The sequence below is a fragment of the Barbus barbus genome (assembly GCF_936440315.1).
Source record: "Barbus barbus genome assembly, chromosome: 49".
Taxonomy (NCBI): Eukaryota; Metazoa; Chordata; class Actinopteri; order Cypriniformes; family Cyprinidae; genus Barbus; species Barbus barbus.
The window spans coordinates 175,034-199,916 of record NC_136727.1 but is presented as its reverse complement, the minus strand read 5'-3'; the positions used below and the strand labels follow the sequence as shown (position 1 = coordinate 199,916).

Here is a 24,883-nt window from a genome sequence, read left to right as displayed (position 1 = left end):
TGGTGTTGCGTGGGGACGTAATGACGTGCCATTACTCGATCTGTGCACTATAACGTAAAACTGGAACATTAAAGGAATATTCTAAAAGCAACTCATGTCAACACCTTCATAATACTGTCTTATTCAGAATAAAGTAAATAATTAGATTACTGATGTCCATATAAACATAAACTGAGTCCCAATTGATGCTCTATGCACTTATACACTGTATAATCAACTATGTAGTGTGTGAATTATATAAAGATATTTTGTCATTCATACTCTGAGTCTGATAGCCCCGCCCCCTTCACTACGTAATTAAAGCTGCAGTTGAGTGCATCGTGTTCAACATTCCACACTTAGTTTTTTCTGTTATTTAAGTGCATCATCCTGGTATTTAATGTGCGCTTTTTCTTTTTTGGAATTTTCAGTGTGAACGCGCTACTCTCACTATTTTTACTACAAAACTTCATAGAATAGTGCGCAAGTACACGATTTGGGACGCACCTAGTGTCACTGTCAGCTGTTAAACTAACATAAGGTCCAAATGCCCGTTCACACCAAGGACGATAACTATAAAGATATAGGTCTGAAAATCGTTCTCGAAATTAAAGAATAGCAGAGTCCACACCACAACTATAACAATATAGTTGGAATCACTTTCAGAATGATTTTTTCCAGTTGATGAACGATACAGACATTGACACCCAATCAGCTGTTGTAACAAGCTCGAGAATTTAAATCGGCAGACGAGCGTGCGCTTAGAATAACAGACGATATTGTCTGCTGGTGTGGACGCTAATATCAGTATCTTTTATAGTTATCGTTCTTGCTGTGAACGGGACTAAAGGGTTCAGAAAGTGAACGTTGACATTTGAAACTCCACACTTCTGCTGCGTCCCAATTCGCCTACTTGTACTATGCCCTTAAAGTACTCTTTTTGTGAAGAAAAAGTACATACTTTTGAGTATGTAGCAGAATAGTAGGCATGCATTGGGACAGACTACTTCGTCATAACTGTGTCTTTTTTAATGAGCGTTCTGTTGCTTAGTTACATGCATCCTGTCACCATTTAAACTGCACTGTCAATCATCTTATCACAGTTAACAAAATCCACATTTCCTTTAATTTGATTTCCTACCGTATTGGAGAGAAATGAAGAGGCACATTGATCTGCCAGTCGCGTGTCTTTCATGCCGCGAACTCTCTTCATATGTTTGCATAATGATGCATTTAAAAGTTAATGTCTAAACGTATCATTATAAAAATTATGCTGCCAATGAAATATAACGCGCATAACATTAAGGTTAGACATTGATTATTTATCACTCAAACCTCTTTCTCTGCCTGTCAGTCGGTCTCGCATAACTGCCATGTTTGTAGTTTTTAAACACTTTTTATGCATGTTTGTAGTTATAATCGAATCCTCGTCCACCGCGCAATGTGTTGTGGGCAATATTAGCCTTTAGAGTGCACATCGATCTGCACTTCGAATTCTAACCGGTAGTAGTAGACCATCCGGGAAACTTTGGCATACTCTTTTCAATGTACTATTATTTGGTACACACTAGTTCTATTTTTCGAATACTATTTAGGATGGATAGCATGCAAATTGGGACACAGCATTCCTCTTACGTTGACCTATAATGTGCCCGACAATCACATGACCTTTACAGCACCTGCTTTCTTCTTCTTGGCAGGTATGGCCGGGTGGAGAGCGTCAAGGTCCTGCGCAAGCGCGGCTCCGAGGGCGGTGTGGCGGCCTTCGTGGATTTTGTCGACATTAAAAGCGCCCAGAAGGCACACAATGCCGTCAACAAAATGGGGGACAGGGACCTTCGCACCGATTACAATGAGCCGGGTTCAGTGCCCAGCGCCGTGCGGGGTCTGGAGGACGGCACCCCCTCTAGCAGTCACGGAAGGGAGGTTGCGGGGTTCTCGAGGAGCGCCGTGGGGCCGGTGTACGGGCCCCCGGTGTCTCTCCACACCAGAGAGGGGCGCTATGAACGCAGACTAGACGGGTAAGTGGACACAGGCTCCCTCTGCACTACAGGGGCTCTGTGGTGTCAGATACAGGGGTTGAGGTTGGGTTAAACACTATAGACCAGATTCTAGGCATCCCTCTCCGTTCTGAGGCCTGACTTCCTGCACACGGAATTATTAATCCATGTCTATCGTGTAAGAATGAGTGGATTAGATTGGTGTGGGATTACTGTGTGAGCCATAGCCCTCGTCTGAGTTGGATATTACCCACGTGGAGAATATCCTGGGTGGTTTGGATATTACGATGGCTGGCCGAGACGTAACGGGTGAGTTTGGATATTAGGCGTTCGCAGAATCTCGGATATTATCCCCGCCGCCTTGGAACAGCGCTCTCTGGAAGTACGTACCGATGACGGATTAAACGCCAGGTTTTTAACCGCCGGAACGTAGTTATGAGTGGTCGCGAAGCTTATTGTCCCTTTCTCATTTGCCTTGCACGACTATCCCATCACCCATTTGGTCATTGTGCTAACTGTCTGTCATGCCGTGGATGTGTATCACTACCGTGGATTTAGGAGCGGAGTCGCGCGCCGCTGGAGCAAGGAGTAAGTGTGTCAGGGTTCATCATCTCCATCCTTCCTTGTCACCGCACGTCATTCTTAGTGTCGCCCGCGCTTGGATACTTTTACGAAGCCTCGAAGACCAGAAGACGTCAGATTCCCACGGATCTAAACTCATGTTGGATGTAGATATGAAGGCTTTGCTGGATTACCTGATCTCCAGTGGATGTACGGTAGAAGTCGTTCTGGGAAGCATAATGTGCTGGAATTACATTTTATTTTTGTCCCACAGAGCTGTGTTTTTGTCGTTCGGATTATTCCACCAGTGGACAGCTTTGTTTTGTTCCTTTTGGAACATTCTTTTTGGAATATGTTCCTTTTTCTAGACTGTTTTTCCTGAAGTACTCCTTGAGATGGACCCTCTTTGGATGAAGAACCTTTTTGCTTAGTGGGACTGTATCGTCGTTGTTTTTTTTCCCTTTACGCCATCGCTGTTTTTGGCTCACACACAATTCCTCCTATATTGTATTGGGAATATTTAGGGTCAGTTACTGCTCTGAAAAGGTTGGTATTGCCCTGCCTTATGCCTCTCTGTGCTTTCTCTCTCTAACCTAGACATGCACCCTGTCTCTTAACCCCTGTTCTTTACTAACCCTAGAGCCTTGTGCTATTGTTAATCCCTCTGTCCGAGTGTTTCCGCTCTCCTGTCTGATTTCCCCTCCAGTGTTCAGAGCCAGATAGCCAGCATGGTTCAGTTAAACCTTCAGCGAATCACTGCATGATTCGTTTAGAAGCGCGCTAGAGCCTCAGTGAAGTTCAATCTACCAGATGCGTGCTTGTGATTTCGCTCGTTAAATTGTGGCCCGCTAGGTTTTGGACGACAAGGCGTACCTGAGTTCCTGTGTTAGCGTTTGCCATGGATCCGGTCCGATTCTAAGTGTGTGTGTTCCCCTTTCTGTCGTGTCTCTTTCTGTCTCTCTCGCAGCAGCGGCTCGGACAGCCGGGAGCGAGCGTACGATCACAGTCCGTACGGACACCATGAGCGTAGTGGCTCCTTCGACAGGCCACGGCACTACAACACGGAGTATTACCGGGACCGTACGATGTTCGCCTCCGGGGTTAGCTCCAGTCCGGCCGCCAGCACTATCAGCGGTGGCTTCGATGCGCCGGAGTCGCACTTTGAGTCTCGGATTCGAGACCCCTTCACCATCTCCAGCTCGGCTCGGCGCGACCCGTACCGAGACGACAGGGGCCGCCGCCGGACCTACCACCATCGGCGGAGCCGGTCCTCGCACTCTTCGCAGTCGCGGCACCCGTCACCCCAGAGGAGCGCGGGACAGACCCCTAAAGCTGCCCACTCACCCAACAGAGCGCCCGTGTCTCCCGGCCGGGGCCCGCGGTCGCGCAGCCCGTCTTCCAGCTCAGACTCCGTCAGCAGCACCAGCAGTACCGGCAGCGGCAGGTATCGTATCCTCATTGTTAACTAGACTTTGTTTTTTGTTATCCCAGGTTAAAATAAAAAAAGTAATGTACTTAAAGGGTTAGTTCACCCCAAAATGAAAATTCGATTATTAATTATTCACCCTTCATTCATCTTTGGAACACAGATTAAGATATTTTTGACGGAATCCGAGAGAAACTTATTTAACAATTTTTGTACCCAAGAATTCAAGAACATAATGAGCGTATATTCTTAGTGTAAAGCATGCGTATGCATCGTGGTACTCTACAAACGGCAGAAGACGGTAACTCAGTTGTTGAATAAAGTCGTCATTTTTGTTTTCTTTGCGCACAAAAGGTATTCTCGTAGCTTTGCAAAACTGAAGTTGAGCCACTGATGTCACATGAACTGTTTTATCGATGTACTTGCTACGTTTCTGGACCTGGGAACATTTCAGTTGTGTTGCTGTCTATGGAGGGTTAGAGAGCTCTCGGATTTCATCAAAAATATCTTAATTTGTGTTCAGAAGATACTTACAGGTTTGGAACGACGTGCGGGTGAGTAATTAATGACAATTTTCATTTTTGGGGTGAACTAACCCTTTAAAGTGCTCAAGTGTGCTCAACTGTGCTATTTTGGGACATCATGAATATGAACTAAAATGCTCTTTTGACATTATCTCTTTATTTAAAAATGTATTTAGTCACCACTTGTAGTAAGATGGGTTCAAGTGTACTACAAGTGGTAACAATACATTTTCTAAATACAGAGAGAATGTTAAGCGCATTTTAGTTCATATTCATGGTGTCCCAAAATAGCACAGTTGAGTGCACTTAGATGATCTTAAGTTTATCTTAAGCATCACTAAAGAATAATTTTTAGTATATCAAGTACAAAATTAATGCGTGAAAATAGAGCACTTTAACCCTCTGGGCCCTGAGGGTGTTTTGGGGACCTGGAGAACTTTCGACATGCCCTGACATTTGTGCTTTTTTCAGTTGCTTATAAAAATATAAATGGCTAAAGTCTAATAACACTGTAAACAGCACAAACTGGGCTACAATGTTATGTTAGCAGCATTTATGTACATGATTGTGTTTTTGAGAAAACAACGTTTATGCGTGGTTAGTGAAAAACTAAGATTTTGAAGTCACTCAAATAAGACCATAAAACACATACAGAACAATTGTTTACAAGACTTTTGAGAACCAGATCTTGTAGGCTAGAATATTTACTTCACAATTATGTGAAAATCATCTTGTTTATTTGCTCACAGAAAACAATACATTGATTTAAATTTTTAAAGACATGTTTTGTGTTCGAAATCCAATATGCGAGGGAGTGGTAATGGTCTTGAATAGTAAGTGGTTCTCACCTGAGAGACAAAGGGCCCTCCCCTAAAGCTGCTAATGGCCCATCAGTGTGACTGTGACTGAGGCAGGTAAGAGAGAGAGTGTGAGGAGACTGAAAAAATGGGTTTTTTAAATGATTTGTATTTTATTTACAACACCGTATAATCAAAACATACATAATGAAGGTCAAAGACACATTATTGTGCACACTGATCTAACCACAGAGATGTGAACAGACTTTGACTCGTTCCTGCAACAGATTCTGTTCAACAAGTGAAGCAAATAAATCATACCTGATATTTATGTGTTATTTAAGTGTTTCTGCTACTTTCCATGGATTTCTTCTGATGTTAGTGCAGCGCTCTCAGAGGAAAACAGTTTGAAGAGACTGTAAGTCAGCAGGATTCATCATCTGTGGTGCAGGTGTCTGATTCAATAAAATACAAACAACCAAAAAAAGAGAAAAAACATTTGTGAGCATGTTTATATCAGGAGCATCTATATATATATGTATGTATATATATATAGATATATATGTGTGTTTTGTAGTCATAGACTCATTCATGCTTTGTATTATCGTAAAAAAAAACATTTTATATCTGAGAAACTAATTATTATTGTTTAGCACGTTATTATACTCTATTTTTGAACAGAGTAGGCTATTAATCATAAACATGTTCTAAACATACTTAGACTCGTAGCATTCATCATGTTACAATGTACTCTCATATTACTTTTATTGTTTTATATTCGCGCCGTAAGAAATTTAAATACAATGAATTGCCCATCATATTCACAATGTTTTACTGGATTTCAAACATTTTAGTCAGGAATTATAGTCATCCTGAACATCATGTATGATTTTATAGTATAAAAGATATGATTCTGCAGTCATAGACTCTGTACTATAAAAGGATATACTTCGTACTATAAAACATATATTTTATATCTGAGAACTAATTGTTATCGTTTAGCACGTTATTAAAATATATTTGTGAACAGATTATTAATAATAAACATGGTCTAAACATTCTTAGATGCGTAGCATTTATCGTGTTGTAGTTTGGGAACAACCCAACTTGTAATGTGTTCAAGTTTATGTCACAATAACACGTTAACTAATGCAGAAAATAAACATTACTTACTCATCAGATCGATTTTGAGGGAAATCCAGCCTTTACTCAGCGCGTCTTCTTCCAGAAAGTAACAGTAGCAGCGATGAACTCCTCACTGACGCTGACGCTTTGTTTATGCTCCGCGCGCGCGGGTCACGTGGTTATTTGCATGTGAACGCGAGGGGGCGGGATCTCATTAAAAATAATGAGTTAGACGAGACAGACTGGACATCGTGTTGGTTTCATACGGATTACTTCATCACAGAATATTTGTTTTCGATATGACGTACTTCATTTGAAAGAAGACACTTCAGGCTTCCTATAGAGATAACTCTCATGTTTCTGTGTTGAGTATTCGCTGAGTTACACTTCATTTTAGTGACGCATTTCTGAAAACAGATCGTGGAGATGGAGAAGACCGAGAGCGCACGCTGTTTGTTTTCTTTATTCTTCAAAAGCACAAAGTTTAGTTGTTATTATGAGTGAATACAAATAAAAGAAGACCCCTTACAGATTCGAATGGTGTATTGCTCTTATCTGAACGATCAAAAATGGCAGAGTAATTCAAGCTCTTTTCTGCCTTATCAGGAAAATCTGCCCCAAAACGCGTATTCGCGTTTGTCGGGCTCAGAGGGTTAAATACATAATGAGCTTGATGAATATACTCAACACTTCAATATAGGGATGCTCCGATCAGGATTTTTGCAGCCGATACAGAGTACCGATTTCTTGTCATGGTGATCGGCCGATGCCGATTCTGATGCTTCAAGCTTTATATAACATATGTAATAATGTTATATAAATAATCACAAAAATTATTCCTTATACAGTTAATTTTAATATTCCTTTAAAATGGTGTTTATGCATAACGTGTATCAGGATACTCAATATAAGACAAAAATAAATGCAAACAAAATGTTTCTGATGCAACCCAAGGCAGAGATTGGCTCGGACTCGAGTCGCATGTTTATAGCCTTCAGACTTGACTTGACCTGAAATGACTCCAGACTTTACTCGAGGAAAAGGACTTGTGAATATTTAAAAGAAACTCAAGTCTTTTATCCTTAAATACTTCTATAACTGATTTTCAAAAGGCGGACCTCATCTGCAGCCTGCCATCCATCCGGACCGCGAGCCGTAACAGCAGCACCGTTTTAAGTGAGCAGCACGTCAACAGCGGCGAGATTCACATAACAAGCGCTCAGGGTCGTTTATGGTAAATATCTTTCAGCGGCAGCGCTATATACTCTAGTATTTTTATCTAAAGCTAAACACGCTTTATTCGAGCCCTTTCAACTCCGTGCGCTTTCTCTCTCTCTCCCGACGTGCGTCGGCACCAAGTTCAAGAGCTGCCGCAGTTATTTTAACAACGACAGAAACATGGCGAGAGGCAAAATTATACATTACTTTCACTAAAATACAACAGCAAAAAAAAAACAATGCTGCAAGTATAGTTATTTTTCTTACTATCTATTTATCTATCATTTAGCATCATTAATCTATAAGTACATTTATATATATTTAAACACCAATATGGAGAAATCTGATGTAACTTATAAGGTTAATACTGTTCAATATAAGACTGAAGAGGAAAAAAGAAATAGAAACATTAAAACTACTGAAAGAACAAAACGGAGTAGTTTGATCACGGTTATCCACGGGCGCTGCGGATAATAAGCGGGTCGGGTAATAAAAAATGCATTCTGATTATTTGCGGGTGGATAAAATAAATCACAAATGATGCAATATTAACTACATTTTTCTAAAATAATTTTTTTCATTAGGCAGATGATTTCATTTGTGTGTGTGTTCGCCTGATCGGGAAGTTGCAGTGACAGAAACGGTGACATTCCAGATAAAGTTTAAAAGGAGTAAAGCCTCTGTTAATGCTATTGAGTAGGCTAATATGGCCAAAGAAGATATTATGTTTTATAAATAAATGTTCATAGAGCAGCCGCGATCATCTCCGGTGCCCGTGCCGTAAAGCCTGGGCTCCGCAGACACGTGCAGTGATGCGCAGATCAGCTCTAACGTCACTGAATCTGCTGTTAAAAATGAACCACCCATTCATCATATCATCATGCAAAACATACACCACATATAACGAATTTTTCATTGTTTCTCGAAACGTCATAGCATTTCCACACTGGCGATGACTTGCAGCATATGTCCCCACGTATCATATACGTCGTCACGCGTTGACGTCATCAAATTGTGATCGGTACATGAGATCGGCCAAATGTATGAGTACCGATCGAGTCATAAAATGTGAATATCGGCCGATACTGATCTCCGGCCGATCGATCGGAGCATCCCTACTTCAATATGTGTGTAAACTCATTCGTTCTAAATGGACATCTCTCTGGTTTGTTTATTGCCTTATTTGTTGCTATTGCGTTTATTGTTGCTTTTTGGTTCATGGCGTCTCTGCTGCAGTGGGTTTATGAAGTGGGTTCTTTTCTTGTTTTCTTCCAGCAGTGATTCGAACAGCAGCTCGAGTGAAGGATCACGAGCACGCTCAGTGCAGTCGACGGCTACACACGCTCCTCCGGCTCCTCCTGTGCTCGCGCTGGACTCCGAGGAGCCACGGAGGAGCTTCGGCATCAGAGTCCAGAACCTCCCGACGCGATCCACAGGTGACCGCTTACTGCTCGCGTCAGTCTCATCTAACAGAAGCTCAATCCACGACAAACCAGTCAGGCATCATTGATGCTTTATTCAGAGTTTGCTCATTTGTTGTTGGTGATAGGAAGCATGATTACGGGTTTGACATCTGAAGAATTAGGTTGGCCAGCCTCATAGAAATTGGTGGAAACATAGACAAACTTGTTCCCTTCGAGTCCGAATGATTAAGAGTCTCCTCATGCACAGATATTTGGAAAAATTTACAAATTTAGACGCGTAGGTTGTTTGGTGGCCTTAAAGGGTTAGTTCATCCCAAAGTGAAAAATCGTCATCTCATGTTGTTCTAAACCCATAATAATTTTTTTTTTCATTTTCAGAACACAAATTAAGAGATTTTTAATCAAATCTGAGAGATTTCTGTCCCTTTATTGAAAGTTGCCCAAAATCGATGCTTCAATATTTTATAAAGCTATTAAATCAAAAAACAATCCATGTGAACAGAGAGGTCTTTTGAAGAGATGCCATCGTTTTGTATACAGATTTAATTTAATTTCACACATTAACATTGATCACCTAACATTTGGTTATGGAGGCTCAAGCATGCTTGTTTAACACTAAAGAACCATAGAGGATCTTGTGCATCAAGCAAGAACAGATGAGCTTCTGTTTGTGTTTGCTGATCAATGTTTATATGTGAAGAAAAGCCTAAATAAAATCAGTTCATCATATAAAGACTTGGATTAAACTGCTCCATTCAGATTTATTCTTTGATCTCTTCATAAACGCAATGTCACAAATTAAAAAAACAAAAACAAAGATACAAATGAAAAACAACAACAACTGTGCTTTAACTTTCAGGCAGGGTTACATTAGATATATTTAACAGTAGCATTCAAGTAAGAAACAATACAGAAACTGAATAATCAAATGTAAAACTAAAACACTGCACAGTCTTCACATTAATATACATTGATCCATAATAAAGCTACAAAGGTTACAAGTTTGTTTGCTTCCACCAATTTCTATGAAGCTGGCCATCGTAATTCTTCAGATATCAAACCGTAAACATGCTTCCCAAGACCTTAGATTTAGGTCACCAGCAACAAATGAGCAAAGTAAATTAATTGTAGCCTGAACTTACTCTTGAATTTCACTCATAAAAAAATCAGGGATACTGATATTTTGTTTTTCATCTCCAAACATAATGTGATTGGATTTCTGACAAGTCTAAGTCCTTTTCATGATCTTAATGTAGCGTGTTAATCATTTAAATCAGACGTCTGTAAGAGATTTTGAGGCAATGTGTCTCAGACGCCACTTTCTGAACACTGAAGCGTCTGTGCTTTACTCTCCTCAGATACGAGTTTGAAAGACGGGCTCTTTCATGAGTTTAAGAAGTACGGTAAGGTGACGTCGGTGCAGATCCATGGTGCATCGGAGGAGCGCTACGGCCTGGTGTTCTTCAGACAGCAGGAGGACCAGGAGAAGGCCCTCAGCGTGTCCAAGGGCAAGCTCTTCTTCGGGATGATGATCGAGGTCACGGCCTGGAACGGCCCCGGTGGGTGTCGGCCAAAGAGCACACTCTAGCGCTAGCTGTGCTTCATCAATGCTAAATCCTGATGTGTTTGCCTCCAACAGAGACGGAGAGCGAGAATGAGTTTCGTCCCCTGGACGGACGCATCGATGAGTTTCACCCGAAGGCGACTCGTACGCTGTTCATCGGAAACCTGGAGAAGACCACCAATTATCAGCAGTTACTCGATGTCTTCCAGCGCTTCGGGGAGATAGTGGTGAGTTAACGTGTTTTTTGTGATCTGTACTTGCGGTTATGAGCTGAAATTAAGTCTTGGAGAAGACATTTCTGGACTGAAAATGTGAGTTTTAACCCTCGTAATGCATTTGGGTCCATTTACACCCAGAAGAGATAATTAAACTTTTCACTGTGTCACGTCACTGTGTGGGAAGGTTTGCATAACACCGCCCAAATGTTTACTCAAAGAAAGAAGGCGTAACTTTTATTCTCGCTGTAGTATTGTTGTCGTGGAGACGCTGTTTCCAAATATGGTGAGGGGCATAACATTTCCGTCACACGCTTGAGGTATTCGGCCAATCACAACGCACTGGATAGCTGGCCAATCAGAGCACGCCTCGCTTCTCAGAACGATGAGCTTCGTAAAAATCGACGCGTTTCAGAAAGGCGGGGCATAGAGGAGCAACAATAGTGTACAGTATGTGGAAAATAATTGTTTTTTAATCTTAAACCGCGTAAACACATTTCATTACACCAAATACATAAAATAATGTTCTATTTAGCAACGTCATATGACCCCTTTAATTAAACTGATTCACTCCAATAGGGTTAATATTTGTAGTTTTCATATTATATTTTCTTATAAATTATAATGAAAATCAAACTTCTCAGCAATAATAAAAAAAAAGAGTAATAACATGGTAACATTCAAAACGTAGAATTGTTTTCACTTTCACTCAATAATGAGAAGTTACTGATGAGATGCAATATGATATTTTGACAAGATGGCGACGCTGTGTTCGGACGCCTTCCAGGTCACTCTGCTCAGATTTTGCTTTAACTTACTTTTTTACTTTTACTTTCTCTTTTTACACATTTCACGTCGGCACTGATCACCTATAACATATAATCACTTTTGGACATTGGAAACCTCTACACTAACCTGTTCCATCGTGGCCTCTGGAGATTCTTCGTAACGCAGAGATGAACAATAACCCCCCGAGGTGACGGATCAAGAAACACCGCGGGAAACGCGCTGGGAGTCGAGACAGACTCAGGAAAAGGGCTCACAGTCCTCCTCTTCTGAGCATTCTGCTCGCAAATGTCCAATCCTTGGAGAATAAGATGGACGATCTTAGAGCCAGGATTAGTTTCCAACGGGACATAAGGGACTGCAACATCCTTTGTTTGTCCGAAACATGGCTTTCGTCCTCGGTCCCGGACACTGCTGTAATGCCAAGTGATAACTTCTCTGTTTTTCGGACGGACAGAACAGCAGAGGCCGGTAAATCCAGGGGTGGAGGAGTATGTTTCATGATTAACAAGAAATGGTGTGATCCCAGGAATATCTCCATTCTGTCACGTTCCTGCTCGCCTCATCTGGAACATCTTTCCATTATTTTCCGCCCATTTTATCTGCCCCGGGAGTTTTCATCGATCATTGTTACTGCTGTGTACATTCCACCACAGGCGGACACCGGCTTGGCTTTGTCTAAACTTCACGATGTGCTCAGCGGCTACATTAACAAACATCCTGACGCTGCCTTCATCATCGCAGGAGACTTTAACAAAGCCAACCTCAGGCAGGTCATGCCGAACTTGTATCCTGCCCAGCTAGAGGACCAAATGCACTGGATCACTGCTACTCTCTGTTTAAGAATGCCTACAAAGCCCGCTCACTACCGGCTTTTGGCAAATTGGACAATGCTGCCATTTTCCTCACACCGGAATATAAACACAGGCTCATTCAGGATCCTCCGGTGCAGAGAGTAGTAACGCGCTGGTCCTCCCACTCAGAGACTATGTTACAGTCGGCTCATGATGACTTCGACTGGGACATGTTCCGGGCGAGTTCTTCTGACGTCAGCGAGTTCACGGATGTAGCATTAAGCTTTGTAAACACGCTAACCGAGCAAGCTACAGAAACAATAACGATAAGGACATTCTCCAACCAGAAACCGTGGGTGGACAGAACAATCAGTGCTGCGGTTAACACACGCACAGCCGCTTACAATGAGGCTCTTCTGACCGGGAATATGAGCGAGTACAAAGCATCGTGCTATGCTATCCGACGCGCAGTAAGAGCCGCCAAACACAGATACAGAGAGAGAATCTTTTTTCATTTAAAAAAATCCGTCATTATCCCTGTGCCAAAGAACAATATACCCTCTTGCCTGAATGACTATCGCTCAGTTGCCCTCACATCTATAGTCATGAAGGTTTTTGAGAGACTTGTAAAGAGCCACATCTGCTCCTCCATCCCTGATACTCTGGACCCTCTTCAGTTTGCCTATCGCCCAAATAGATCTACTGACGATGCCATCTCTCACGTCCTCCACTCTTCCCTCACACACTTGGACAGCAACAATGGGAATTATGTAAGGCTGCTATTCATTGACTATAGCTCAGCTTTCAACACTATAGTCCCCATCAAGCTGGCTTCTAAACTCACAGACCTCGGCCTAAACTCCTCACTCTGTGACTGGATTCAAGACTTCCTCACCGGCAGACCTCAAGTGGTGAAAGTTGGCCAGTTCACCTCAAACTCCATCACTCTGAACATAGGAGCCCCACAGGGCTGTGTCCTGAGTCCCCTGCTCTACTCTCTCTACACGCATGACTGCGTGTCCTCTCACAGCTCCACATCTATTGTCAAATTCGCTGATGATACTGTGGTTCTGGGCCTCATCTCCAACAACGATGAGACCGCATACTTGGATGAGGTAGAGAGACTCACATCATGGTGCCAGGACAACTGTCTCTCTCTGAATGTGAGCAAAACTAAAGAGCTGATCATGGACTTTAGGAAGAGACAGCAGCAGCCCTACTCTCCTCTTATGATCAGTGGGACCCCTGTGGAGAGAGTGAGTAGCTTCAAGGACTCTAATCACCCTGGTAACCGTCTATTCACTTTGCTTCCATCTGGTAAGCGCTTCCGTAGCCTGATGGCAAAAACTGAGAGACTTAGGAGGAGCTTCTTCCCCCAGGCCATCAGGCTCCTAAACTCTAACTCTGTGTCATAACATCACATGACTCCATGTAAATATCACCATATCAATAAGCTATTCATAATTTTTCTCTACCTCATATTGCTGCTATTTAAATACCCTGTACAACTTTTTTGCACATTCCTCTTTATTACTATTTAAGTCAACAATATACTGACCTGCACATTTATATTTATATTTATTTTTTTATTTTATTTTTTCTACTTTTCTTTTTCTTAATATTTGTATACTATATAATTGCACTGTCCTAGGAGTGGGCCTGACTTACATTTCACTGCTGGTTATACTCTGTATAATTGTGTGTGAGACAAATAAAAATCTTGAATATTAATTAAAAAACATTCATAATGATTTTTTGGGTGTGAAAATAATTTACAGGTTTTGAATGCATTATGAGGGTTGAATTAGTCTTTGTTTGTAATAATTAGCATTTCTGTTGCTGTTCTAATACAAATCTCCAGCTAATGTTTATTATTTTAAAAAGCTCATTGACCACTAGTTTTGCCTGTATCTCGTCACATATATTGTAGGTACAGGTGTGCTTGCATACAAATCCGCTTATGCACTGTGTACTTCACATCACTTTAATGTGTCAAAAACATTTGAAATCGTTTGTTTAAAGTCAGTATTTACTCTGATCAACACTGACAAGGATATCAGTACATGGATTGCAATTTGCTGCAGCTTCTATGTTATAAAAACTCAATGAATCAGGGTTAATCGCGATTACGGCTGCTGCGATGAATCATGAAAAGCATTCTGCAGTCTATGGCTTAATGATTGATTCGTTGTTGCAGCCCTAATTTTACCCTCTTAGGCTGTCTGATCTGTCATCTGTTGTAGTTTCTGTAACATTAAACTCCATTTTTTTGGCCAAAAAACAAAGTAAATTGCAGTAAAACCAGGCCAAACTGTGTACGGGGGGATTCTAATTTTCTATCACCTACCGTGCTTTGAGTGGAAATGTATTGGTTTCTGTATTTTTTAAAGGATGTGTTTGTCTTCATTGATTTCAGGATATCGATATCAAGAGGGTGAACGGTGTTCCCCAGTACGCTTTTGTTCAGTACTCTGATATTGCGAGTGTTTGTAAAGCCATTAAGAAAATGGATGGAGAGTATCTCGGCTCCAACAGACTGAAGGTATTGATTACTTGTGTGTTCTTGCCAATGTGTGTCTCATAAAACATGTTTATATTTTTGTGTGTACATGACAGCAGCATTGTATGTTGGAGTGAAATCAGACTGGATGGTTTCTAATGTGTATTTCTGGCTGTATTGCAGCTTGGCTTTGGGAAGAGTATGCCAACAGCGTGTGTGTGGTTAGACGGCCTGACCTCGAACATCACAGAACAGTACCTCACACGACACTTCTGTCGATACGGCCCGGTGGTCAAGGTAGAGTTCTAGGAACCCTAGTCTGTGGAAATGTTGACATGAACTATACAGATTTTATTGGCGTTGTGTAGCGTTATACTAACTACTGGCCTCTTTTACAGGTTGTGTTTGATAGATTAAAAGGAATGGCTCTTATTCTTTACAACAACACAGATTTTGCCCAAGCAGCTGTTAGAGAAACCAAAGGATGGAAGATAGGAGGGAACAAAATTAAGGTATGTGGGGACTGACCAGCGTTTTTATATATATATATATATATATATATATATATATTACATTACATTACACAGGAATAACTGAGAATTTTCTCTGTTTTTGAAAGATGCCTTTTTATAAGAACTATTACCATCAATTAAGTACCAATAATAATCAGCATATTAGAATGATTTCTGAAGGATCATGTGACACTGAAGACTGGAGTAATGATGCTAAAAATTCAGCTTTGATTACAGAAGTAAATTACAATTTAAGATATTAGAACAGAAATCAGATTTTAGAATGTAATAATGTTTTACAATAAATGAGCATAAGACAACTTAAAAAAAAAAAAATGGTGTATATATAGCTATTTGTGTTGGGGTTTTTTTTGGATCGGCACAATACAATAAATATGATTCCAGTCACAGACTGGAAAAAATGCACTGCACATAGAGATTATAGCAGGTGCTATTGCATTTAATTTCCCTAGAAAGGCTTTTCTAAAAAAAATCATTACATGTATAAATAACCAAAATTCAATTTCAGTTATAAAATGTGTTTGTTTTCTCTGTCCAGGTTGATTTTGCCAGTCAGGAGAGTCAAATGGCTTTCTATCGATCTATGCAGGCATCAGGGCAGGACATCCGTGATTTTTATGATATTCCATCAGATCGGAGGTGAGCACTGCCTTTAGTGGGAAAAAACAAACATAGAAATTTACATAGGCAGAAATAATTTAAGTAGTTGGTATGTTAAATATTGACCAAATCTTGTTTCATTTTGTCAGGGAAGAACGGAGAACTCCTTATGACTTTTCTACGGAGCGGGCGTATTATGAGAATGTAAGGACTCCTGGCATTTACGCTGAAGATCCCCGTCGAGAGTACCCCGGTCGCAGTCGTGACCGCTATGCAGAGTTAGATCACTACCAAGGAGACCACTATGATCCCCGGTATCAAGAGGACCCACGAGAATACAGAGACTATCGAGACCCTTTTGAGGACATTAGGAAGTACAGCTATATCCAGCGGGAACGTGAACGGGAGCGCGAGCGCTTTGAGGCGGAGCGAGGCCGATGGAGCCCGTCTCATCCGCGGCGTCCCCTGACTCCCTCTGCTTCACCGTCACTGTCGGATCGTGCGACACGAGATGCTGAACGGCGCGTGTACAGGCACTCCTCCGAAAGATCTGGAAGCTGCAGCTCACTGTCTCCAGCCCCAGCTCCTTTTGAGAAGTCTGAGAAATCGCCAGTAGATTACAAATCGGAAGGACTGGAGAGAGAAATGGAGCAGGCAGAGGCAGAGCGTGCAAGTGGGACAGAGAACAAGAAGCATGGCAGACGAAAGGAGAAGGCTGACAGAGAGAAGGGAGAGAAAGCAAAGCAAAGGAGAGGGAAAGTGCAGTCTCCCAGCGTACTTCATTCTGAAGCGGATAGAGAGGCTAGTCTGGATTTGGGATCTGGGAAGGTTAAGGTTTCAGATGTGGAGAGTCAAGAACGACAGAAGCATAAAGGGGACAAAGAGCCTTCCCCTACTGACCACGTAACTCGCCTTGAGTCTCAAAAAGGAGAGCGGCTCGATCTGTGTAAAAGCGAGTCACTAGACAGGGATGGCAAAGGAAAGTCAAAGAAGCATTTAAAATCTGACTCTGGTAGTGATGGCAAAGACTCCCTTGTAGATACTGTCAAACTTGAAGCGAGAAAGAGGCGATTCGGCAATCCCGGTGGGAAAACAATACGACAGAAACGGGGGCGTTTGGAGGAGGATCCAGGATCTGGGATTAGCCAACCTGCTGACTTTGCTACAAGCGCAGGATTCGCAAAAGAGACAGATATTGATGTAAAAGCAGAGAAAGAGGCTAAAAAAAGAGTACACTCTAAATCCAGGATTAGTTCTCATTATAGTCAAAGGGAAGAGCTGGATGGTGCTATGAGAGGGACGTCTCAGGACCCGTCGGTGAGACCAGGTGAATTGCCTGAGGTGGATGTTTTGGACTCGAAATCTCACCCTGGGCCAAGCATGTCTAGACGATTTTCAACAGATGGAACCTCAGATAAGGACAATAAAGTAAGGGATGAATATCTAGAAAATATTGACCTTTCTCAGAGTTACCGCAAACAGATGGAGCTAAACCGAAGGCTACGGCAGCAGCTGCAGCCACAGGATAAACCAGAAAAGTCAGAAACTCCTCAAGGTGTAGATTCAGAAGATCTTGAACATCGAAGCCTGGTGCATGAGGTCGGCAAGCCTCCGCAGGATGTAACAGATAATTCGCCTCCAAGTAAGACCAAGAAACAAGAGTCCTTTGAGATGGAAATGAGTGCTAAGAAAGAAAGGATTTACAGAACGGTCCGGCAAAAGAGCGAAGACCCTGAGTGGAATAACACAAACTCTCCGAGGTTTCAGCATGCCCCTCAACAAAGAGAAGAGTATGCAGACCCTCATGCTCAAATGACTGTGAGAGAAGTAAAAGAAGCATTGAAACCTGTGGATAATGCTCCGACAGATCAGGAGCTTGGCAGTAAACGGATGCACACCTTGCAGATGTCAAAGATGAGTACGTCTTTACAAGACGAGCAGCAAAGACGCTGGGAGAGTCGACTAAAGCAAGACTTGTTACCAGACTTTTCAAGGAGCGCTGAGAAAAGACGGCTCAATCGGAAGTACATGGATTATGGACTTTGGCCTGATTTGGAACCTGGTGAAGTGCGTTCTGACTCTGAAGAAGATCGAGAAAATAAACCCAACTCTCCTGCACCATCAACGTCAGTATCCTTCTCTGAAAGACATCGTCCAGACAGATTGTCAGAGTCCAAGCTGACACACTCTCTAGAGAGAAACAAATTCTGTTCTTTTGCAGATGATCAGACAATCACACCGGATACTAAAGCTTTGTTAGAGCGTGCAAAGTCTTTGTCTTCATCAAGGGAAGACAACTGGTCTTTCCTCGATTATGATTCGCACTTCCCCAGTTTCAGAAGTAGAAAGGACACCGAGAAGGTGGAGTCCACACCACGACCAACTCCCTCATGGTACATGAAGAAGAAAAAAATTCGAAGCGAGTCTGATGACAAAATTGATGACAGGAAAGAAGATCCAAAACCGGAAGAACAGGAGAGGCGAGAGTTGTTTGCGTCACGTTTTTTGCACAGTTCTATTTTTGAGCAAGATTCAAGGCGTCTCCAGCATCTGGAACGAAAACATGAGGACCCTGAACGTGGTGTTGGATATCTGTACTCTCAGCAAAGCCCAGCAGAAGGGCAGCCTGACCCAGAACCAGTTGTGCTTTTCCATAGCCGCTTTTTAGAACTAACAAGGTTGCAGCAACAGAAGAATAAAGAACAAAGCCATCAAGATTCCAAGCAAGAAAGCACAGATGCAACTAAAGTAAGTAAAACACCGGAGGAAGAACAAGCACCACAGCACCAAAATGCTACTGAACCTAGTATCCAACAAGCTGAGATTAAATCAGTTAGTTCTGTTCAGGTCCTTCAGACCAGTCCTGTTCAGGTCCTTCAAACCAGTCCTGTTCAAGCTCCTCAAATATCACCCCCCGTTTTAGCAGCCGAAGAATCCTTGCCAACAGTGGAAGCTGAAGGTGGTGTTACTCCAACCTGTAATTTGCTTGATTCTTCTATGAAGGAGGAAGATAAAGAAATTGAACAGCCCACAGCTCAGCCATTGCAGCCTTTGCTTGAGCAACCCTCAGACCCCAATTTTTCAGAATGCCAGGAGTTGAAGATCGCAGCAAAGGAGATGGCATTGAAGGCTGATGACACTGAAAGTGTTCAAGACACCAACAAAGTAGTTGCAGAACAGCTCTCAAGCAACGAAACACCAACCAATAATGTACAGCCAGAGGCAGAGCCTTCAGTGAAGTTTCCTGAATCACCAAGTCCCCTCTCACATATCCCTGCTGAGCAACAGGAAAAAGAACCTGAGCCACCTGTTGCACCTGAGGCTGAATCTAATAATGCAGATGATCAGAAATGTGTTGATAATTATCCAGTTGAAGAAGCCGTGTCACCCCCTCCAAAGTCAAGAAATAAAAGAGTCAAAACCTCGCCTACCACACCAGTAACCACAACTCTGCCTGCTACCCCAGACAAACAAAGCACCCGCAAAAGTGAGCGCATTGACAAAGAGAAGCTTAAACGTTCATCGTCTCCAAGAGGAGAGGCGTTCAAGACAACACCTGATTCAAAGTCATTAAGTAAGTCACCTGTGCACAGTATAGAAATGGAACAAGGTACAGAGCAGAGTTCACAGTCAGGTAGGGCAAGACGTAGAAATGTGCGTTCTGTCTATGCTACACCAATTGAAGATGAAACTGCTCTGCAACCAGGAAAAGATGCCGAATCGCCTCGCGGTGCGCGGAAGCGTGGTGTAGACAGAGATGTAGGATCTGATGCAGAGGCTGTTGCTGCACCACCAACCTCAAGACGGGGACGCCCCCCTAAAAATCGACGCCAAGCGGAGGATGCACCAGCGGGCAAAGTTGAACGCTCAAAATCAACTGAGTCTAAGGAGTTGGATGGCAGTGAGATGAGCAGTGGGGGGGTTCCCAGAGTGGCTAAAGGCAAATTTTCACCCCACGCACAAAAAGCAGTCAGTCCAGGAAATGCATCAGCATCTGGATTTGGAAAGAAAGGAGACAAAATGGAGAAAATATCGGAAAGTCCCAAACTTCTTACTGAAGAAAACCCTCCTGTTCTTAAAAACCTTAGAATTCATCTTGATGTGACAGAAGTAAAGGCAATGCTTCAGACTAGTGAAGAAGAACCTGGAACTGAAGAGTCTCCCAAAAACAGCTCACCTGGTGTATCCTCAAAGGATGAGGGACTAGAAGCTAAATTTGAAAATGATGCCACGGATGATGCTAATAGTGAAAGGGAGACTTCGCCTGCTGCAACAAAAGCCATTGAGCCACATGTAGCTTCGCTGGCTCGAGAGTTGGAGCTCGAGCAAGCTGTTGAGAACATTGCCAAGCTCACAGAAGATGCTTCTTCTCTTCAGTTTAAAAGTAACCTGACAAAGGCACAGCGTCCGATAGCTGAAGAACCAGAGCGTGACTCAGAAGAAGAAAAGCCTGCAAATTCATCTAGTGAAACGGAGCTTGCTGCTGCTATAGATTCCATCACATCAGAGACCACAGAACAAATCAGTAGCTCTGTTGTAGAATCCGTTAGTGATGTGCAGACTCTTGGGCCCAGTTCAAAAGTATCTGAAACCTGTGTTAGCAAAGCAGTCGTTCAGGAGGAGACCGTAACCACTCCTAGAAAAGGGTGTAAAGGCAGAACAAAAACTTCAAAGAAGGGTAAATGCCAAAAGGGTGCTGGAAGCAAAAAGGAAGCAATCAAAGATGTAATTTTGGATGCTGAAAATATCCCTGTGAAGTCACCGGAGTCGGTACCTGCAGAACTCCCAGCAGCCACGGAAAGATCACCAGAAAGTACAGCTGTTGTCATTATGTCCTCTTCCAAGCAGGGTGTAAATTTACCAGCTCCTAATGCGGACATTCCAAACGAACCAGAGTCGCCTCTTAAAACTGAGACTGATATCCCAAAATCTTCTCCAGCTATCAGCAGAAGCTCAACTTCATCCAAGTACCAGCCTTATCCATACAAGAACACATCTCCCTCACTATCTCCAACGAGACCTTGTCTCAAGAACGTGTCCTCATACCCAAGCAGGCTTTCTCTTTCCCCAACAGAGCGTTTCAATCAGCTGAAAGAAGCTGGGATCCTCTCTCCTCCACTGACCTCTGTAGCCCCGATGGAGAGCCCTACATTACCCTCAGACACCCCTGCTCATGACGCCAGCTCATTGCGCAAAATCCTCACAAAGCCTAGAACTGTCCCGGTGTTGGAAATCGTTGCTACATCCGGGAATATGCACGCTCATCCTTTAAGGGAAAGTGACGCTACACCAGATGTGGCGACCAGCAAGACTGCTCCTCAAGATAACAGACAACCCCCTGTTTCAGCCCAACCTGTAGTTCGACAGCCTGCTTCTATACCGTCCCCAGAAACAAAACAGATCTTCAGTGAGAAGTCAGTGATTTCAGTTATTGCTTCCACTCCTACCTCTGTCATCAGCCGTGTTTGCAATCCCCCTGACTCTGAGGAGAAGCCAAATGCTCAGATTGGAAATCCCTTTCTTGACAAACAACCTCCAAAACAGATTTACCAGCCAAGCTTGGAGGAAAGCAGTACGTACCATGGTCCAGCAGTTGGTGAGGAAGGTGGAAACGCTGGTCGCTATATATTGGAGAGCACGTCTTTGAGTACAGGTTCTAGCACAGGATTGAGAGTTCAGACATCAGAAGGTGTGGTGGTGCTGAGTCATTCTGGCCAGAAAATGGAGGGGCCACTGCGCATAAGTGCCAAAATTAGCCAGATCCCACCTGCCAGTGCTGTGGACATAGAGTCACAGCAGCTTGTGTCAGTGCCGCAGATCAAGCAGGAACTTTACAGTGCCTCCCAGCAGCCATCTTCAAAATGCCCACTTCCTTCAGATCACGGACATTCAATGAAACCCCAACCAAAAATTTCCACGATTAAGCAAGAATCGGCACTGGACAAGTTAGAATCCGCTTACGCTCCGGTTCAAAGTGGAGTTGTTAAAATACTGCAGCAAACGCCTGGCCCCTCACAGGTCATGAATTACCATCCTTCAGAATACTCAATGGTGATGAAGCACCCTAAAAAGGGAGATGGACCAGAGTCTCTCAACGTGGAGAAACCCACTTGGACTATTAGTCCGGCTATAAATCCACACCTTCCCTCGGTAGCAGGCAATCATGTTGGCTTTATAACTGGCACACCGACAGACCGAACGCCGTCACTCATTCAACCTAAGCAGGAGCCGCGCTCCCCACGGAAATCCGGACATCCTCATTCTCCTTTTGCCAAAGTGTCATCTCCTATTGGCTCTTCGTCTCCCAAAGGTGTGTCTATGGTCCTTCCCTCTGGATTACCCCCTCTGTCCCAGTATGTTTCCAACGTCCACCATTCGGAGCAGTCGGTGATCATGCCTCCACACAACGCTCATGGTAGCATCGGAAGGATGTCGCCGCACCGTGTCGGCGCAATAGGACACCTTACTCAGGGTGAGGTACGAGTGAACACTCCTCCCCTCTCCATGATGAACTATGGGATTCACTCTGAGAGCCTCACGTCATCTTGGGCCCCTGGCCAGCAGCGACCCACGTCTCCTCAGGCCGTGGGAAACAGGGACATGGTCCTCAAGGTGAACCCAGCCAATGCAAGGCCGCAGGCCACTCAACTGAAACCAGACTCCATACCAGCAGAATATCGTGGAGCTCTCCACAGCAGGTTACCTCTTGATCGATTCAACCGAGACATGCGAGTGCTCATGCACCACCAGCAGAGCGATCGCCCCGCTGCGGAGTTACACCAGGGGCACGTGCCCGAGAACATACCGCGCTCCTCGACTCCCACCAGCATGGCGGCATCTCTTTCTCCTCGACCGCACTTGTTAGCAAAGGGAGTATCCGAGAAGGACTCCTCAAAAGCATCAGAACCAAAGAGGGCACAGTCACCTTCCAGTAAGGAGGGAATGATGGCGATCCGTAGCGCAATGCCTCCCATGGCTTCTCCTCAAAGAGTTCAGCTGATTCCATCAGGAACTGCGGCTTCCTACACTGAATATTCAACCATGTATACGAACCTGCGGCCTGCCCACGCTCAGTTTGCTGAGAATTCTCCAATGGGGATAAACCAGTCTGCCCACAGCATCCCACCATCGCAGGTAAGTTTGCGTATGCATCGTTTTAAAATAATTATTAACTTTTAGAGCTATGCTAATAAAGCTTCCATTTTAAACAAAGGGTGTTCAAGAGCCAGAGTCAAGTCAGGCACAAGCTGAGTCTAAGGTGGAGCTGGTTGGACACCAGCCTGTGAACATGGTGCAGCTTCTGACGGTGAGTGTCTGTCATCAACAACACGCAGAAGAGATTTTTTCTGTCGACTCAGTACTTCTGATTTTTACTTGTCCTGCCAATATTTTCTCTGGTCCTACAACCCGTTTAATCCCACCGTAAAAAAAGTTCATTTATTCAAGTTTCATTTATAAAGATTTAAAAACCTTACCGACTAATGTTTTAGTGCACTTCCTGCAAATATAGAAAAAATAAAGGGTCTCAATTAAATATGTGCACTTTCACATGATTAGTGCAAATTGTCACATGACCAAGACCAAAGCAGTTTATTTCCTGTTTGCACCTTGAGCAGATGATGACTGCATCAAAGCTCCAAAACAAAAGGCTAGTAAAGTGTGTTAACATAAAGATAACGTGGAACAAAAATTATGTATTTAAGGTGTCTAGTATTAAGATATGAATTCACATATTCAGTTTTGTTGAGTGTGGTCATAGAGTGAGTAAACATGTTGATGGTCACAGTGGGATCACAGTGAACTTAGGTATTCAATATAAATCCAACTGCAGTTGTTAATGAAGATCGCACTAAAATTTTGCAGTGTCAAAATATTGCACTAAATTAAAAGTTCAGTTACAAATAAGTTACAATATTGATGTTCTAATACTGGTAGCAATAATATAAAAATGACAAAAAAGTAACAATTTAGTGTTTTTTTTTTTTTTTTTGGTTCTCTTTTATCTGTATTCCTATCAGTGTTGTATAAGGGTTTTTTATGCATAATAGTAACCCTACAATGTGATCAAACAGTTTAAAATAGCTGGGCTAAGAGATATGACAATGTTGATGACTGCAGAAATATGTTAATTCAGTACACGTTTTATGGTCGGTCACAATTGTGACCGGTGGGAAAATAATTTTTCTCACACTTTTCCTAAAAATTTTCAAAAAACAATGATTACTAAAGACACATCTTTTGGATATTTTCATGTCTGGGAAAAATTTGGGATTAAATGGGTCAATCATGAAATGCAAAACATAAATTAGTTAGTTTAGCCCTCTAGTATTGTTCATTTGAGAGTCATTCTTGTGTTGTTTGCGGTTAAAACTGACCAGAGGCAATAATTGTGTAATTATTATTTTATTTTTTTTGAGAAATTAATATACTATATGTCATTTCAAAAATGTTTTTTCTTTAATGTTTTGAGTGTATTTAATATTACTAATTATTATTGATACCTAAATTATGGGCTACCTGTTTAAAATGTAAAAAAAAAACAAAAAAAAAAGTAATTTTAGAGTGTTCACAATTGTTTGGTTTGATTAAAAAGAACTCTAGTGCGATTGCTCTGTTAGTGCGGTTCATTTGAGTCAGTGTGACCTCTGCCTTCTGGACCCAAATTCTTACTGATGCTTTCAAAACAGTCAAGTAATTTATTTGTATAGGCCTTTTTGCAATACACATTTTCAAAGCAGCTTTGTGGGAAGATCTATTGAAACTCACTGGCTTTTTTGTTGAACCACGTGAAATATGTAGACACTTTATATCTGACAGTTGTAGTAACACATGAACGT

The 24,883-nt window shown here is 42.6% G+C and overlaps 1 protein-coding gene across 5 annotated transcripts in view; it reads left to right on the top strand.

Moving 5' to 3' along the window:
* LOC306867888 (msx2-interacting protein-like) overlaps positions 1 to 24,883 on the top strand; it is a 32,132-nt gene that overhangs the window by 1,186 nt on the left and 6,063 nt on the right. Inside the window, exons 2-12 of one of the 5 annotated variants that reach the window (XM_079413818.1) lie at positions 1,680 to 2,000; positions 3,508 to 3,984; positions 8,906 to 9,066; positions 10,413 to 10,613; positions 10,694 to 10,845; positions 14,830 to 14,955; positions 15,097 to 15,210; positions 15,312 to 15,425; positions 15,985 to 16,085; positions 16,196 to 23,180; positions 23,260 to 23,352. In XM_079413818.1, coding sequence (XP_079269944.1) covers positions 1,680 to 2,000; positions 3,508 to 3,984; positions 8,906 to 9,066; positions 10,413 to 10,613; positions 10,694 to 10,845; positions 14,830 to 14,955; positions 15,097 to 15,210; positions 15,312 to 15,425; positions 15,985 to 16,085; positions 16,196 to 23,180; positions 23,260 to 23,352 — 8,845 coding nt within the window. Of the gene's footprint in view, positions 1 to 1,679; positions 3,087 to 3,507; positions 3,985 to 8,905; positions 9,067 to 10,412; positions 10,614 to 10,693; positions 10,846 to 14,829; positions 14,956 to 15,096; positions 15,211 to 15,311; positions 15,426 to 15,984; positions 16,086 to 16,195; positions 23,181 to 23,259; positions 23,353 to 24,883 lie in introns of all 5 variants that reach the window. The other 4 variants (XM_079413821.1, XM_079413819.1, XM_079413820.1 and 1 more) reach the window with 4 other exon arrangements.